At 43.1% G+C, this 17691-nt stretch overlaps 2 protein-coding genes and 1 non-coding gene across 4 annotated transcripts; 1 reads left to right on the forward strand and 2 right to left on the reverse strand.

The window, feature by feature from the left end:
* Positions 1-1956: 1956 nt before the first annotated feature.
* On the reverse strand, positions 1957-7499 carry ranbp1 (RAN binding protein 1). Its single transcript, XM_030737755.1, has 6 exons — positions 7344-7499; positions 5811-5944; positions 5568-5725; positions 4952-5080; positions 4794-4862; positions 1957-3184 (listed from the first exon to the last, which is right to left on the reverse strand). Exons 1-6 carry the CDS (start codon positions 7356-7358, stop codon positions 3042-3044), a joined length of 648 nt encoding a protein of 215 aa, XP_030593615.1. The 5' UTR covers positions 7359-7499; the 3' UTR covers positions 1957-3041.
* LOC115786385 (small nucleolar RNA SNORA77) lies at positions 4439-4567 on the reverse strand. The gene has a single exon (XR_004020414.1). It is a non-coding gene; the product is annotated as a small nucleolar RNA SNORA77 (small nucleolar RNA).
* A 1398-nt stretch (positions 7500-8897) lies between the features above and the next one.
* Positions 8898-17243, forward strand: trmt2a (tRNA methyltransferase 2A). Of its 2 annotated transcripts, none has more exons than XM_030737658.1 (12): positions 8898-8979; positions 9872-10506; positions 10616-10724; positions 10891-11072; positions 11334-11448; positions 11535-11650; positions 11752-11863; positions 12440-12562; positions 16126-16201; positions 16328-16444; positions 16527-16623; positions 16743-17243. In XM_030737658.1, exons 2-12 carry the CDS (start codon positions 9884-9886, stop codon positions 16888-16890), a joined length of 1818 nt encoding a protein of 605 aa, XP_030593518.1. In that variant the 5' UTR covers positions 8898-8979; positions 9872-9883; the 3' UTR covers positions 16891-17243. The 2 variants fall into 2 exon arrangements, with proteins under 2 accessions (XP_030593518.1, XP_030593519.1); XM_030737659.1 differs by lacking the exon at positions 8898-8979 and adding an exon at positions 9288-9754.
* Positions 17244-17691: the final 448 nt, after the last annotated feature.

Below are 17691 nucleotides of genomic sequence, written 5' to 3' on the forward strand. Positions count from 1 at the left end.
ATTTTTGACCATTCTTCCAGAAGCACATTTGTGAGGTCAAACATTGACACTGGATGAGAAGGCCTGGCTCACAGTCTCCATTCTAATTCATCCCAAAGGTGTTCTGTCAAGACTCTGTGCGGGGCACTCAAGTTCTTCCACACCAAATTCACTCATCCATGTCTTTATAGTTCTTGCTTTGTGCACTGGTGTGCAGTCATGTTGGAACAGGAACGGGCCAACCCCAAACTGTTCCCACAAAGTTGGGAGCATGAAATTGTCCAAAATGTCTTGGTATGCAGAAGCATTAAGAGTTCCTATCACTGGAACTACGGGGCCGAGCCCAACTCCTGAAAAACACCCCCACACCATAATCCCCTGCAGTCAGACAAGTACTGTTCCCTTGGCAACCACCAAACCCAGAATCATCCATCAAATTGGCAGATGGAGAAGCGTGATTTGTCACTCCAGAGGACACAATGATTTGGATGGGTGAGCGAATATTTTTGGCAATATTGTGTATAGTGTGCTCTGAAAGACCAGAATACCTCATCCCAGTGTTTGTCACAGAGTACAGAATGAATCCAGCCTTTCAAAACCAAATTAACTTTTCTGTCAAAAGGAAAAAAAATGTCATAAGCTGTGTGCTATAATCATACAAACAAGAAGATTAAATTAAACAAGTCAGTCTCATTTAGTTAAAAACAAAAAGGTAATTGGTCACATTTTAATATTTTGTAGTTTTCCTTTTTATTAAAGAATCCTTTTATATATCCTTTTATATGGAATTGTTTCAAATGGAATTCTTAAATTATAAGTTCAATAAATGGATGAGATTGTGAAAAATAGGTAAATCCATAAGTAGACAGAACTTGTTCTATACGGCAGTGTTATAAACAGAAGTTATGACAACATGTAATCCACTATGAACTGCCTAAATGATGAAGTCAAGGATTGGGCTTTGCATAAAAGCTGCCTTGATATTTAAGTGCCAAAAGTGGCTACACACCCCCATTTGCTTCTAAGAGACAACAAATAGGTCATGTGATATGGTCGCAGTGACATCACAAAAAGTGAAAATGCCAAATTCATTCATTTGCAGTAGCTGTCTGGTACAGCTGTTACCTTTTTGTGTCTCAATCCAAAAAAAGTATAACTTTTAATAAGAAAAATAGCTGATGAAAACTAAGTGGACAATGACACCATGCCAGATGTTACTGGAATGTAAATGTTATATTTGGTTGCATTAACAATAAGCCATTGTTGCCTTCTGGGAAGAAACACTGTTTTCATAGAAAGCGAACTATGGCTGAATCACTTGACAGTGGAATACCTTTAGTGTTTTTGTACTGAGCAGCAAGTGACACCTGTGAGGATCTCTGACTGGGTAAACTTTCTTGAACCTTCCGGCAAGAGTTGTCTCCCATTAAAGGTCTCACCCAGCTGCCTTACCATGAAGACAATACAGCAAAGTAACACGAGGCTGTCTGTTCAACTCCTGCGTTTGTGAAACGATAAAAATAGTTTCTGTTGTAAGGCTGTGGTATACAGGGCTAGTTTCTTTGGAAATTCTGTCAGTAAAATGGCAAAGTGGAACATCTTAAAACACTAGACTAGACCAATAGCTGCTGAGTTTCCTGAAAAAGCTGATCGATCATGACTCCCAGACCCCTGTTTGACCACATATCGAAAGAGCTAATCGATGTCATTCCTCTTTAAGATGACTGCCATTAGTCCGATGTTCTTTTTCTGGGATGGACATCACTGCAGGTCAGGGGCCATTCCTGACAGTCAGCTGACTTGTTTTCTGAAACTCGTATAGAAAGTTCAATATGTATTCAAATGAAGAATATACTGTAACTGTACATGCGTTATTTTTGTGAAGAGGAAATATTTCCCAATGACCTGCACAGAATAAATAAAGTTTCCGACTCTTTGAATCAGATCCATTCTTGCTAATGAGAATATGAATGCAAACATGTCTGACAGCTTTTATTTGAAGTTGGAAGAAACATTTCAAATCATTTGTGTGCAAATGAAAAGCAACATTTCATCCATACTCATATTTACAGATGCACTGGCACTTAGATGCACTTTAGAGGCAAGGTTAAGAACTCAATTAGTGGAAAGAAAAGGAGAGGGAGGTGAGCACACAGATCAAATAGGGCACACTCTGTTACATATACTCTACATGCTTTAAAGTCTGGGAATGTTATGATCTAAACAATACAAACTTGATTTACTAGTGAGGAACTTAAGTCAGAGCATAGCTGCACCAAACCGATGGACTGTTTACTTTGGACTTGATGTTTGTCAGGAAAAAAAACAAAAAACAAAAAAAACCCAAAAACTTAGCTAAGTGCATCTCATCTCCTATCGGTCAGCCATCAGTGCACACTGCACCACTCATCTGATGCCCCTCAACTTTCTGGAGTGGATTCCTCTTCCAATCAGTTCCAAATGGAACTGATCAAAGAAGGAACTATTTCTGCAAAAGGCATCCACCGAAGTCTTCACCTTGTTGTCTCTAACAGTGGAAGCATTAGCAGTGGACAGGGCAAGGCGGTGCACTGAGATGCAAACATGGGATTTTGTACTTAAAATGCACCTCTGTAATACCTGGTCAATGACCCCGCACTGCCGAGGAGCAGGCTACATTATCCTCTCCCTCTACAAACAAACTCTTTATCAGAATATCAAAAACAAACAAACCAAAAAAAAAAAAAAAATACCCCAATGTGGGAATCATCACTATCACAAGCCTCTTCACAGTTTGTCAGAAGTAACATTGAAGTGTAGATGACAAGGATGGAAAGCGTGGCATTCCATGGTGCAAAGGAGGGGTGGGAAAGGACTTCTTTGTTTTGTTTTTTTTTCCAGAAAATTGCTATCGTGTATTTTTTCCCCCATTGGCATCAAGGACTTGTGATCTTGAGGCAAAACAAATAAAAAGAAAACCTAATAATATTATGCAAGTGTCCAAATTCAGTTCATTTAGAGTCTATTGTAGAAAAAGAGGAAAAACCGATAAATTGAAGATCAGCAAAAGCAAGTTCTTGGTCTCAATTCTTCTCATCTTTCACCACCTCCTTCTCATCCTTCTTAGTCTCCTTTTTCTCCTCTTCCTTCTTTTCCTCTGATGTTTTGTCTTTCACAGAGAGTTCCTCCAGCTTCTCTGCCACCTTGTTTGCACTATCGGTGTTGCCTGTGGCAAAAACGGGGAAAGGTGCCGTTAACTAAAAAGCAATGCATCTTACACTCAGCTGCATTCTGCAGCCAGGGGTCTAGCCAGCGCTTGATCGCCCGGCACTATGCCGGGCTGAGAATTTCACTAGTGAGTTTTTTCTGACTGGAACCCTGGCAGCTTTTAATTTTTCATGTGTTGTATAAAGATTACCCACAACCTCATTAGATTTTCACACAAATTATCAAAATAAACAAGGATAATCCAATAAACAAATGTAGACTTGGTCATTTATGTGTTTACTGAGGAAGATGGTCCAATACTGCATATCTGTAAGAGGCACAAGCATGTGAACCTCAGATGCTTACAGTCACTGGAATGCTGATCAGGTGTGAGTGGGCTCCAAATGTTTGTAGAAATTTATCAAGGCACAAAAAAGGAGATCTTAGGGGACCTCAGAAAGAGAGCTGTTGATGCTCATCGGGGTGAAATGGTTACAAAACTCCACCAATCCAGTAAGACTGTGTACAAATGAAGGCAATTCATGACCACTGTTATCTTCCACAGGAGTGTTCAACCAGCAATATCACTCCAAGAGCCAGGTATAACAAAGCAACAGCTCTCACACACTGGTTAATGTTCATGAGCCTACCATCAGGAGAACCCATTCACAACGATGTGCAGGGAGAAGAGCCACTAATACTTGAGAAAGAATTCTGCCCATCAGCAGTTTGCTAAAGATCATGAAGATGAACCAAAAGCCTGTTTTAACAAAGTTTTGTGGATGGATTAAAACAAAATAGAAATTCTTGATTTAAATAAAAAAAAAAAAAAGTGCATTCCAACTTCAGAAGCTCATCCGATATAAGGCATGATGGTGGCAGTATCACAGATTGAACCCATTTGGCTGCATTTGAGCCAGGAATTAATCTATTTTTATGTTTAACCAGCAAATAACAAAGAAAACCTGAACCTGAGCTGAATCTCAAGAGAAAGGGGGTCACAAAGAAAGACAACGACCTTCAGTGCACACACAGTTCTACAGTCAAAGAAGAATTAAATTAATGATTTGGAATGCATACAAAACTGATCAAGGGGTTGTTAAGCTTTTGCCGCTATCAGATCTGTAATAAGAGATTATTTTCATGAAAAAAATAATTTCAATATCTTATTCATGCCATGCGGGAAGAGACTGGCTCTGCATCTCAACATACCATCATAGTTACGTGACGGTATGTCAATGACATGGACAGCATGGGTGTGTGAAAGCTGAGGCGTAATGTAGCAGAACATACCGATACCAGCCTTTTAGAAAACCAGTAAAGTGTTACATTCTGCATGTTCATATAGCAGACAGAAAAAGTCCCCAGCTGAAGTGGGCAGCAGAGAACAGAGTGTGTCTGCATGCAACACCTGTCAATACAAATTACTTTAACCTTAGAAAAATGGGTTCTAAAAATACTGGTTAATGACATGTTCCCATGTAAAATTAATGATAACTCCTATCTAATGCTGAAGTGATCTACATTTTGAACTAGTTTGTGTTGAGAAAGCTGTTTTACTTAACTTGCATCTCAAAAAAATTCACGTTTGATTAGGAAAAATCCCAAAACATTTAGGCTCCATGTACCTGTTTGCTCTAGATGTTTTCTGACTTCCTCCTTGCACTCGTCAAACTTCACCTTGAACTTCTGAGCATCTGTAAACAGAACATTTAATGTAAAATCCAAGTTAAAGAAGTCGGGGAGAATTAATGTGCAATATTGGATTGGATGAATAAATACTTACTTTCTGCATTTAAAAAGCGTATTGCCAGAAGTTCAGGTTTGGGGCATTCATCTGCATAATCCGCTAATGTGTTCCACACCCATGCTCTGTCACTGCCAGCATTGGGCTTCAGCTCCATCGTTGGTATAACTGAAGTTCACAAGAATACATGAAGGGTACAAATGAGCATGGTCACTAAAGGGACTTTTCATATCAGGTGCACCTCTACTCAGGAGTGGAGGGGTGAGTACAATGCTGATGTATCTCAGGCCAAACAAAGAACATCATAGTTTGGACTGTTTCAAATAACCCCCCCCCCCCCCCCCCCAGTTCTCTCATCTACAGTTCTGTTGTTGCCACTAATACCAGGGATCTGACACATATAAACATTGTAGGGATGGGAAAGGATCACGTGGCGACTCTGTGGCTGTGGTCTGTATACTTACACATACATCAGAAAATAAAGACAAGCCAAACGTACTTGGACACACAAGTTAGCATATGCAGGTAGGCTTTAAATAACATTTTCTCACCACTCCACCTATACTGCAACTCAGAAATGTTATTCGGGTTACATACGGCCAATTGTTGTCATGACATAAATAGCAATGACAGCAGCTTTATCATCTTGACTCACTGTGATGATTGGCACAGATCTTTAAAGTTCGATCTCTCCTCATCAGGAGGCGGATTGTGCCCTTCTCTTTGTGTTTCAGCAGCTTGACATCTCCAGTTCCTCTCTCTTTCCACTCTGGTGGGTCGTTCTCGGAGGCAAAACGATATAGTTTGGCCCGCCTGTGAAAACAGCAGGACACCTCAGTATTAGGAAACCACTTATTAATATGTCTCCATTAGTACAGCCACATGGTAAGCAACATACATTTTAAAGAGCTCCTCCTCATCCTCTTCTAATGTTTTCACATCCTGCTCAGGAAGAGACACAATGGGCTCAAAGTGGGGATCATGATTAGAGTCTTCTGCACCATCTGCAGTGGTGTCGTGGTCTTCCTGGTCCTAAGAGGAAAAGTACATTAAATTAACTCCAGAGAACTTTGCTTTTTTCTAAAGTTTAACATAAAGTACACTGTAGTAATTATACATGAGGTTTTGGTCAGTGTCATTCTTCAAACTCAATAATGACCCACAGGGGATGAACGCTTCAATAGAGTTAAACGCAGTTCAGTGTTAACCAATGTAGCTTTTTACTACTGCTGCACATCCATGCATCCACTTATCCAAAGGTTCTCCAAAACAATATAGCCAACAACAAATGCGTTTAACATTAAACCGTGAATGAGGACAAAGGCGCCATCCACTAAAATTATGTGTGCGAGTGGAAAAGTGCTAAACTCAGCCTGAGATAGGACAACCATCAATTAACGGATATTAGACGGACACTTCTCTCTCACCTGCCTCTAGCTTTGTCTGCAGCATTCACCAACTAGCCGCATAGCAAGATAGCACTAATCCAATGTACCGCTAAAGTCTCGGCTAACAGATAACCCTACTCTCACACCACTTAACTTATTAAATATAAAGCAACAGTGGTATATTTTATTTGATATGGTTACTAGCTCGGATACTTTAAAACTCTGCTAAAGTTGCAGATGCATTTTACTTTCTCGCTGTCATCAAATACTTGTACAACTTTATTTTTTCTGAGACAACTCATTGTGAACTTGCCTAGCTGCTTTCAGATTGAGGCCTTTCACTAGCCGGCTAGCCTGGAGCTACTCTTCGGGCGTTTTTCTTTTTTCTTTTTTGATACATGGAGCACGACTGCTGTATTTTTATTTTCCATTAACTTGAGAGTGATTTTCAGTATATTCAATAATGCAACACCGTTACCGTTAACTGTCCACAAACGGCGCCCTGCTATTAGAGCTAACATTAGCTAACTAATGTTAGCAAGCGTTGTGCTCGACAGACAAAGGCAAGCAACCTAGCTAACCTCGTTGTCCTGAGTTAGTGTGGTGTATACAAACTGAAAAAATAGCCATTTTAAAGCACCGACGGTTGTGACTGTGTTGTAAAAGCACCGACATTCCCGCGTACATCACCTCCCTGTGCTAACGGTCACAGTATGAGGCCAATGTTAACACGCTCACTGGCTCCACACTTGTTAGCACGCAGCCGTGAGCTGTAACGGAAGTGTTAAAGAGTGGAAAATTTTACAGCGGTTACGATGTGCATTATTAAGAGTCTGCTGGCTTCTCGTGACCTTTTACAGCACCGAAAATATATGAATTTGCTTTTCGTAGCATCACTAAAGACAAAATGATTGTCGACATTTCTGGCTCACGGCTTCCTTTCCAAACTTTGACAAATTAAAATACACGAAAAACGTTTGTCAGGAAATTCCTATTTCCGAGCAACCATGGAGCATTAGATGAACTGGAGCGATAGACCTCACCTTTGGGTCTGCCATATTATTGTAGATGTTTGCAGATTATGGGAGTAAACTGAGAGATTCAAATCCCAAACTGGCCGCCGTTCTCCTTTAGCTTCTCTCACTTCCTGCTACAGCTTTCGCGCGCCGAGGTCTCTACGTACGGCCGCACTCACGCTGTGACGGCACGCACGCGCAGGGAGATCCCTCTGCACAAAATCTTTTCGCGTATTTACTTTCTGCGATATTATTGTAATAGAAAAACGTGACAGCTTGTACTGTGTCAAAAAATGTAACGTCATTTAATAAATATTAGCCATAATATTTACTAAGTCGCCTACAGCTGTAATACATGCAAATATTTATACTATATGGATCTCAACAGGTTCCATAAGATTATATATTTTTTTAATCTTGTGTGCACAGTTCCCAGCTATCATAGGGATAGGCTCCAGGCAGAGTTCAGGCAGGATGGTGTGGTTGGAGACAGAGTGTCAGAGGTGAGTGGTGACAGAAGGACAGCAGGAAAAGGAAGGTTTACAAGCTGGTAGTAAGACCTGCTGTGATGTATGGATTGGAGACGGTGGCTCAGACAAAAAGACAGGAGACAGCGCTGAAGATGCTGAGATTTTTGTTGGGAATGACCAGCATGGACAAGATTACAGGACTGAGTATATCAGAGGGACAGCTCGAGCTGAGCATTTTGGAGACAAAGTTAGAGAGGCAAGGCTGAGATGGTTTGGGCATGTGTAGAGGAGGGATACTGGATATACTGGACAAAGCATGTTGAAGATGGAGCTGTCGGGCAGGAGGAACTCAGAAAGGCCATACTGCATGTTCTAGTGAAGGAGGACACACAGAGGGGGTTGGTGTGACAGAGGAGGATGCTAGGGACAGGGTGAGATGGAGGCAGGTGATCAGTTGTGACAACCCCTAAAGGAAACAACTGAAAGAAGATGACCCCAGTTTCTAATGTGTTTAGTATTCACAAACAGTATTTGCGGAAACCTCTGTGGGACTAAGCTGATAATCTGTTGTGTACATCTATAGTTATGTTCATAACATTACTATAGATGTACACAATAGTTTTTAATGCACATAGTTGGGGTTGAAATACTAAAAGTGGAATGGATCAATCATCTTTTGGATGTTCCTTTCTTGTTGTGAACAGCAGGTGAACTAAACAATAATCTGTAATCCAGACATTAATTACATGACAATAAAGAGACAATAGAGCCAAAGGGAGGCATTTTGAGATATCAGTGGCATAAAACTGTTGTAGAACACTTGCCGGGGGTTAAAGCCAAATTTATGCAATCTAAATATGAACAGACTCTTTTAAATAGACATTTTCTGTGAAATTGCGCGGTAGTTTTGAGCTACACTATTATGGTATTACCTTACGTGTTGTGTATTTGACCTGCCAGCCACATTTCCTTGTCCAGACAAAAAGGAAGAACATTGTATACAAGTGTAATCAAGCACAAAGTAACCATATGAAAGTAGCCAAGGTACGAAAAACAGAAACTCCCGCGCGCCCCGAAATGACGCCTGTCCCTTTAACAAAGTTCATAGGTTGAGCTACACGTGGTTGAACCAATATGGCGGCGCTTCTTAGACAGAAGCGGTGCTGAAAGTAAATACAGAGAGACACGGGACGGTAAGAGATTGTCGTTACACGTTGGTGATAAAGAGCACACCGCAAAAAGCGTTAAAGTATTAAAAATGCTAATGTCGTTTCCTCTAAACAACACAGAGCGCAACTTCCTCCTCGAGCTAATACGAAGTCTTTCAGTTTGCCATAAAACCAGAACTTCATTACTTTAAAGCAGTGCATACATGTACTCTGGATTTAGAATAAACGTACTGTTTTACATATGCACCATTAATAAAAATCCTCAGTTCATCAGATTTTTCTTTTCTTTTTTTGGTTTAATGGAAGCCTCTGAGACTCAGAAGCACTAAGCCTTTTGAATTATTGAAAAATTCAACAAATTGACTGAGATATGGCAATTCTAATGAGAGTGACTTTTATGGTCCAGACTTTGCATTACAGAAGTGCACAATTAAGGCGGGGTCCTCATATGTAGTTTTTTCATTAGCCATCAGAATAATACAAAACTTTGGCCCCGTTTTTTGTTGTTGTTGTTGTTTTGTTCATAGCAAATGATTTGAGCTCATCAAAGCTGATGAAAACTATTGGGATTTGTAGTGAAATTCGCATTTCCATGGAAACAGATGTTGGATAACACCTGCATACGATAAACCCTAATTTTAATTTTAATTTGTAATGTTTGTATATACTCAGACATTGATGCAGTAAATTTTGGAAGCATAATAGTTAAAAACATATTCACTGATAAAATGGTGCAAGCTCTCAGCAATCTCTGGTCAAAATTCTTGCCGTGCCACTGGTGCTCCTTGCAGATTTGCAGGTACCTACTACATTACGTTGTAAACATAAGCGTTATTTGAAAGTTACACATTCTCCTAAACCGTGTTTTAACTCCATGAATGCTCCTAACAGGTCTACTTGTTGTTTGGTGCTTTAGGAATCAGCAGTGATGGCAGAGGTCAGTAGCAGCCCAGTGGCCGTCACTCCACCCTCGTTGGAGGAGAAGCCCGTTGACCTCTCCCGTGATTCCCAAGATGATGCTGCCAAGCCTGATGCTCAAGCTGAAGAGGAGGGCGAGGCAGCTCCTGACCCTGGCATGTACCGCTACATCAAAGAAGACCTGTTCACATCCGAGATCTACAAAGTGGAGATCAGGAATCTGCCCAAGTTCGTAGGCTTCAATGACCTGAAGAAGTTCCTGGCCAAACACGGCCTTAACCCGCACAAAATCAAGCTGTTCGGCAGGCAGACGTTTGCTTTCGTCACCTTTAAGAATGAGGAGGAGCGTGACAAAGCCATGAAGATGGTGCACGGCATGCAGTGGAAGGGCCAGGTGCTGAGTGTCAAGCTGGCCAAACCCAAGGCAGACCCCATCCTGAGGAAGAGGAAGACGGAGGAGGGGGGAAGTGCAGGAGGGCACCCCCCATCCAAACGAACAGAGGGGGATGAGGAAGAGGAGGCGCTCAGTGTCCAGATAGCCAATGTGGTGACTCCTCTGTGGAACGTGCCTTATGAAGAGCAGCTGAGGAGGAAGGAGCAGGAGGTGGTGGCGGTTCTGCAGAAGTTGGCCAAGTAGGTGGAATATAATACAGATTTGGTGCCGTGTTTACCAGCACACCTGGTCTTATTTATAGGTGATATTCTGCTTTTCAGTAAGTTAAACCTTTATGCTTCCTTTCAGAGAGATCGGCAGCACCAACAAAGCCATGGTGCCATGGCTGTTTGCACAGAAGGGGAAATACAACAACATGTGCTGTCCTCTGGAAGCCATTCGACCGTCTCCTACACAGGTATCGTTAAACCAGTCGCTTTATTTGTGCAGCAGTGGGAAAAACAGGATGAAACCACAAGATAAAAACACAAAAAATGCAAAATAAAACAGAATAAAGTTTCTATTTTACAATCTCTCAGCTTTTTTCACGTCTTTAAATCTGACCCTGTTTCTGATCATGGCAGACAGAGTACAGAAACAAGTGTGAGTTCCTCATATCGGTGGGTGCAGATGGCGAGGATAAAACCATCGGTTTCCGCCTGGGGAAATACAAAGGAGGCTCCTGTGCTGTGGTGGGGCCGGCTGATACGTGCCACGTGCCGGCTGAGGCCAAGAAGGTCGTCAGCGAGTTTCAGAAGTTCATCAGGTGGTATTATGTGCTTATGAGAATCTACAAGGGGAGATGATAGCGAAATAGCTTAATTTGGTGACCTAAAGAGGCTTAGAAAAATTAGTTCAAACTAATTTTTTTTAAGTTAAATAAAGGCTCAAATTTACAACATACATGTGAAGATGTGTGTTTGCGAAAGATGGTACAAATAAGTCGTATTCTAACCAAAAATATAAGCTGCCCAAATTATTTCAAAAAGTGGCTATGTGCTCATTCTTGCTGTGATTTTGCAAACAGGACAACTCCATACTCTGTGTACAGCCCTGAGACATATGAAGGACACTGGAAGCAGCTGACTGTACGTACTACGAGGACCAAACAAGCCATGGCCATGGTGTTCTTCAATCCACAGGTGATGAAATATTGACACTAAACCAGTACCCCATATTGTTAAAGTTCTTCCTTTTTAAGTTGTTTTATTTCTTCAATGACTCTTAGAAACTCGAGGAAAAGGAACTCAGTGCTTTAAAGACTTCCATGAAGGAGTACTTCACAGAAGGAGAGGGGAAAGACAGCGGAGTGACCTCTCTGTACTTTGTTAGAGAGGGCCAAAGGTGAAGTCATAACATATATGAATTTAATGACTGGATGCCATCTGAATAATATTGTGTCTTCTTGCATTTTTTATTTATTTATTTATTTTTGGGCTGTGAAGGAAATCTCCAAACCCAGAGGATCTCCCCTGTGAGCTGGTGGCTGGAGAGACCTGCATTCAGGAAGAAATGCTGGGTTTAAAATTCAGGATTTCTCCTCATTCATTCTTCCAGGTAAGGAAGAGCAAAAGCTGGATGTTCTAGAAATCATGGTGATACCGGGTGTGGCCTCTTTGCAGAAAGAATTGTTCAGGAGATGCCGATGAATAGTGTAAAATATGGATAGAGTTATCATGGACCATCACCCTTCTGTGAGGGCAAGTGAACACGTTATGTAGGCATGGTCTCACTGTGTTAGATCTCCAGATGAGGAGAAACGGTACAACTCTGCACTGTCAACAAGCAGCTAGGCTTTGAGGGCCATCGCAGAGCCAAAACAAACGGCAGCAAATGCAAGACAGATCACTGCACTCCGCCTTTTTAAATTTGGAAATCGTTAAAAATACAGGGGTTAACTTAAGAATATCCTTCACACAAAGCGTCCATATTATCTTTTTCCAGGAGATTGTGGGAGATATTCTCCTACTGTTAATGGCAGCACATGAGTGACTGTGAATTTTATAAATTTCTCTCATTACTCTGTAGCTAAGACACTTAGGTGCAGGAGATGATGGTGCCAGTTTTTTTTTTTTTCCAGCTTTTCCAGCAGGTTTTTGGCCTCCATTAGCATTCTCTGTTTCTGTGTGCTAGGTGAATACAGGAGCTGCAGAGGTGCTCTACTCTGCTGTGGGGGAATGGGCCCAGCTGGATCAGGACAGCACAGTACTGGATGTGTGCTGTGGGACAGGAACCATTGGCATCTCTCTGGCTAAGGTAAAAAAATTTTTGTATTAACCATATGTACATTTGTGATAAAGCAGACATGTTGGTATTGTGTGCATTTTCTCTTTATTCATGCAGCATTTTGCCATACAAAGAACCAGAACACATGGTGGAATAACAAAGTTCTCTAAATCTGAGCTGTTCCTTTTTTCACTTCCGGCGCCGCGCGAGCAGGCAGCCAGTTTCAGCAGCTCCGCACTAATTCCGTGTTTTTTCTCATTTTGTTTAGTATTAGATGTGTTTTTGTGTTTCTGTATCTTCTGCTCTTTTTCCTCATGATGGAGCAGACTTTTTTCTGGAAAACTTTGTTTTTATTTACCCTTTTTATGGTGTTTATGTTTGGAGACTGCGAGAGTGGCCACGCTCCTATTGTTTACTCTCGGGACCAGCTGATCTCCATCGGGTGCTCCGCTGTGCCTACTCCTGCTGAACGACTCGATATTCCCCGCGAACTGAGAAGGAAGAGACGCGGGAGACGTGCGGGCATAGGTCGTCGTTGCCAGGGGAGAAGGTACAGGCCCGTCATCCCGTCCATCATCATGGGAAACGTGAGATCTCTTCCCAACAAAGTGGACGAGCTGGCGGCGCTAACGCGACATCAAAGGAGCTACCGGGAGAGCAGCCTCATGTGCCTGACGGAGACATGGCTAACCGAGCTAACCCCGGACCCCGAACCAAGGAGAGTGGTAAGACGAGGGGCGGGGGTCTGGCTGTGTTTGTGAACGATAGATGGTGCAACTCCAGACATCTAACCATCAAAGAGACGCTCTGCAGTAAGGACATTGAACTGCTCGCTGTTGGTATGAGACCGCACTATCTTCCTCGGGAGTTTTCACATGTTATTGTGATAACTGTGTATGTGCCGCCCTCTGCTAACGCTGCTGCAGCCTGCGATGTCCTCCATGCTACTACCAGCAGACTCCAAACACAGCACCCACAGGCCCTCTTTCTGATCTCAGGGGACTTTAACCACGTCTCCCTGTCCTCCACTCTCCCCACCTTCACCCAGTATGTCACCTGCCACACCAGGAATACCAACACACTGGATCTACTGTATGCCAACATCAAGGAGGCATACAGCTCATCACCTCTGCCTCCCCTGGGGGGCTCAGATCACAACCTGGTTCATCTCCAGCCTGTGTACAAACCCTTGGTACACAGAGAACCAGTTGTGACACACACAGTGAAGAAATGGTCTGAGGAGACTGAAGAAGCTCTGAGAGACTGCTTTAGCTCCACTGTGTGGGAAGAGCTTTGTGCCCCTCATGGGGAGGACATCGACAGCATCACGGACTGCATCACTGATTACATCAATTTCTGCGTGGAAAACACTGTGCCCACCAGGAGGGTACGGTGTTTTTCAAACAACAAACCCTGGATCACCTCTGAAATAAAGGCTCTCCTGGAGGAGAAGAAGAGAGCCTTTAGATCAGGAAATAAGGAGGAGCTGAGAGCCGTGCAGAAGGATCTGAGAAGGAAAATCAGGGATGGAAAAAACATCTACAGGAAGAAGATGGAGGACCAGCTACAGCAGAGCAACATCAGTGGGGTTTGGAGGAGTTTGAACTCAATTTCAGGCCACAAACCAAGCCCTAGGGTTGTGGGAGACTTAGAGTGGGTTAACAACCTGAACCAGTTCTTTAACAGGTTTGACCAGCCACCCACCCCTCCCCCAGCCCAGTCCCCCCTGCTGTCAGCCCCACCATCTTTAATGACTGCCAACCTTTCTTCTTCTTGGGACCTCACACCTCTCAGCTCTCAGCCATCACCCACCCCCTTCACTTCTGAGGACTCCATCTCACAACCCCCATCCCCCACCTCCATCTTGTCCCTCTCAACTCATCATGTGAGGAAGGAGCTACGTAAAATCAAGGTGCGAAAGGCTGCTGGTCCAGACGGCATCAGCTCCAGGCTCCTGAGGTGCTGCGCAGATCAGCTGTGTGGCATCATGGGATACATGTTCAACCTGAGCTTGAAGCTGGGGAAAGTACCACAACTGTGGAAGACCTCCTGTGTAGTACCGGTACCAAAGACCAAACATCCAAAGGATCTTAGCAGCTACAGGCCGGTAGCCCTGACATCGCATCTAATGAAGACCCTCGAGAGGCTGGTCCTCAACCATCTACGCCTCATGGTGTCGTCTTCGTTGGACCCGCTGCAGTTCGCCTACCGGCCTGGCATCGGGGTGGATGACGCCATCATCTACCTCCTGCACCGAGCTCTGACCCACCTGGAGAAGCCTGGAAGCACTGTGAGGATCATGTTCTTTGATTTCTCCAGTGCTTTTAACACCATCCAGCCAGGACTTCTGAGAGACAAGCTGGAACTGTCAGGAGTGGACCACCACATCTCCGAGTGGATACTGGACTACCTCACTGACCGCCCACAGTACGTGAGGACACAGGGCTGTGTCTCTGACAGGCTGGTCTGCAGTACGGGGGCCCCACAGGGAACTGTGCTGGCACCGTTCCTCTTCACCCTCTACACTGCAGACTTCTCCATCAACTCCCCACGCTGCCATCTGCAGAAGTTCTCTGACGACTCTGCCATAGTTGGCCTCATCACAGGTGAGGATGACTCAGAGTACAGACAGTGGACTCAGGACTTTGTGGACTGGTGCCAGCGGAACCACCTCCTGATCAACGCCGCTAAAACCAAGGAGCTGGTGGTGGATTTCCGCAGGCGCAGACCCACCACACGGACACCGGTGAACATCCAGGGAGTGGACATTGAGATAGTGGACTCTTATAAGTACCTGGGTGTTCACCTAAACAATAAACTGGACTGGACTCATAACACTGATGCGCTCTACAGGAAGGGTCAGAGCAGACTCTACCTGCTGAGAAGGCTGAGGTCTTTTGGAGTGCAGGGGACACTCCTGAAGACCTTCTATGACTCTGTGGTGGCATCAGCCATCTTCTATGCAGCAGTATGTTGGAGCAGCAGCTTGTCTACAGCTGAGAGGAAGAGGATAGACAAGCTCATCAGGAAAGCCAGCTCTGTCCTAGGATGTCCTCTCGACTCAGTGCAGGTGGTGGGAGACAGAAGGACTCTGACCAAAATAACATCACTGATGGACAAGGTCTCCCATCCCATGCATGAAACTGTTGCTGAGCTGGAGAGCTCCTTCAGTGACAGACTGCTGCATCCTAAATGCACAAAGGAGCGTTACCGCAGATCCTTCCTCCCAGCAGCTGTAAGACTGTATAACCATCACTGCTCCCAACAAAAACCACAATAGCCTACACAATGTAGGATAATATATAATATACTGTAAATAGTCCGGCCTGTTAAGGTTCAACACACAGGCACATCATGTACATTGTATATAGTGTTATTATTATTAGTAGTATTAGGTTAATATTGTTTGTTGATTTTATATATATTCTTTTCTTAATAGTGTGAATTATTATATCTTTATTTATATTTATAATAACTGCGGCTGCTGTTACACCCAAATTTCCCCTCTGTGGGACAATAAAGGCTGTTTCTTCTTCTTCTTCTTCAATATGGACTCCTGACAGGGTTTTTTCCCTCCCACTTTTTTTCCCCAGAGAGTAAAAAAGGTGATTGGGATCGAGATGTGCCAGGAAGCAGTGGAGGATGCCAAAGTTAATGCAAAGCTCAACGGTAAGTCCCTGGAAATCCTCACATATGGGTCATTACTGTGGATTAGTTTTGGGATTGACGTGATTAACTTTTGTAACTGTATGAGTACTGTATCCCTCCCTCCCTTCTTTTATTTTGTACTTTAAGGTCTTAGTAATGTTGAGTTTCACTGTGGAAAAGCCGAGGATGTCTTCCCCAGCATCCTCAATGCACTCGTTTCACCCAACATCACAGCCATCGTGGATCCACCGAGAGCAGGCCTACGTGAGTACACGATACAGCGAGCAAAAGGTAAGATGTACTCAGTTTAAGATGGTTGTATTAAGAGAGGTTTTCTTGATTACAGACTCCAAGGTGGTACTCGCCATCAGGAGAGCAGAGCATTTAAAGAGGCTGGTTTATGTGTCGTGCAATGCCAAGGCAGCAATGACCAACTTCATTGAGTAAGTGATTTTATAATAGAAAAAAGCCAAAAAAATTTTTTTTTGCATCCCAGCTATGATTAAAAAAAAAAAAAAAAAAAAACTTAAACTGACTCCAACTTTGGAATTGTCGTCTTCAGTCTGTGCAGAGCTCCATCAAACAGAGTTCACGGAGCTCCATTCCGTCCAGTACGATCCATGACTGTGGATCTGTTCCCTCAGACCATGCATTTCGAGATGCTTCTGCTGCTCGAGCGGGTGGACTACAGTGAAGATGCAGCTTTTTAGTTGGAGAAATGGGTCCCGTGCAGTTTGTTTAATTGGGCTTCCTCTGCTAAATGTATCCGCGGTACTCTAACATTTTAAGAGCAACATTTGTCATTTACCTATTTGTAAAGCACCAAACAGTAACACAAGTTACCATCTAGCTAAATCCTAATTTCACAGTACTGAGTGATAATTGCAATGTCCTTTGGCATGAACTTTTGTTAGCTGTGACCTTCATTTCAAACTAACACGGTTTTCTGTTGTTACAAGCCAGAAGTGGCTACCATGATTAAAAAGCTTAATAAAGCACCACCTCAGTTAACTTCCTGTTTAGTTTTGATCCTTCAGTCACTGAATAAACAAAAGCTCTTCTAGTTATTAGTCAAGACATTTTTATTTTGCATAACAAATATCACTGAAGTCATGGAGCTCTGGTTGCAATACATCTTAATCTAGGCAGCAACACTTCAAACAAGTCATTGGTACAACTCAACAGCAACACATGAAAGCATCATTTCCCTCCCCACCCACCCCCACCCCTTCCTCTTCTGACACTGATGGGCTTGGCATGAAAACACAAAGAGAAAGCACATTCTACACTATCACAAGAGCCTTGTGCAAACAGATGTGTCCTCTTGTAGAAAAAGCGCAGGCCAAATACTTCAGAGAGAATGCACAGCAGTTTCCATTTTGTTCCAGCAAGTGATGGGTCTATGCATTTTCCTGTTAGAGAAAAATCACCGTCTCTACAGTTCACAGCAACATTAAGTTTTCTATAAAATGCATAAGACTATAAGCTTTGGTATACACAGTTTCATCAGC

This window comes from Archocentrus centrarchus, chromosome 9 (assembly GCF_007364275.1).
Source record: "Archocentrus centrarchus isolate MPI-CPG fArcCen1 chromosome 9, fArcCen1, whole genome shotgun sequence".
NCBI classification, from domain to species: domain Eukaryota; kingdom Metazoa; phylum Chordata; class Actinopteri; order Cichliformes; family Cichlidae; genus Archocentrus; species Archocentrus centrarchus.

Bases quoted from the DNA above. Each gene is read 5' to 3' on its own strand.
- ranbp1 (XM_030737755.1), bottom strand. The intron at 5,726-5,810 runs GTATGTTGCTTA...CTGTTTTCACAG, and splicing joins GAGGAGGAGCTCTTTAAAAT to GCGGGCCAAACTATATCGTT. The intron at 3,185-4,793 runs GTACATGGAGCC...TTTTTGCCACAG, and splicing joins AAAACATCTAGAGCAAACAG to GCAACACCGATAGTGCAAAC.
- trmt2a (XM_030737658.1), top strand. From the start codon at position 9,884: ATGGCAGAGGTCAGTAGCAGCCCAGTGGCCGTCACTCCACCCTCGTTG. The intron at 11,073-11,333 runs GTGGTATTATGT...TTTTGCAAACAG, and splicing joins GAGTTTCAGAAGTTCATCAG to GACAACTCCATACTCTGTGT. The intron at 16,624-16,742 runs GTAAGTGATTTT...TGTCGTCTTCAG, and splicing joins GCAATGACCAACTTCATTGA to TCTGTGCAGAGCTCCATCAA.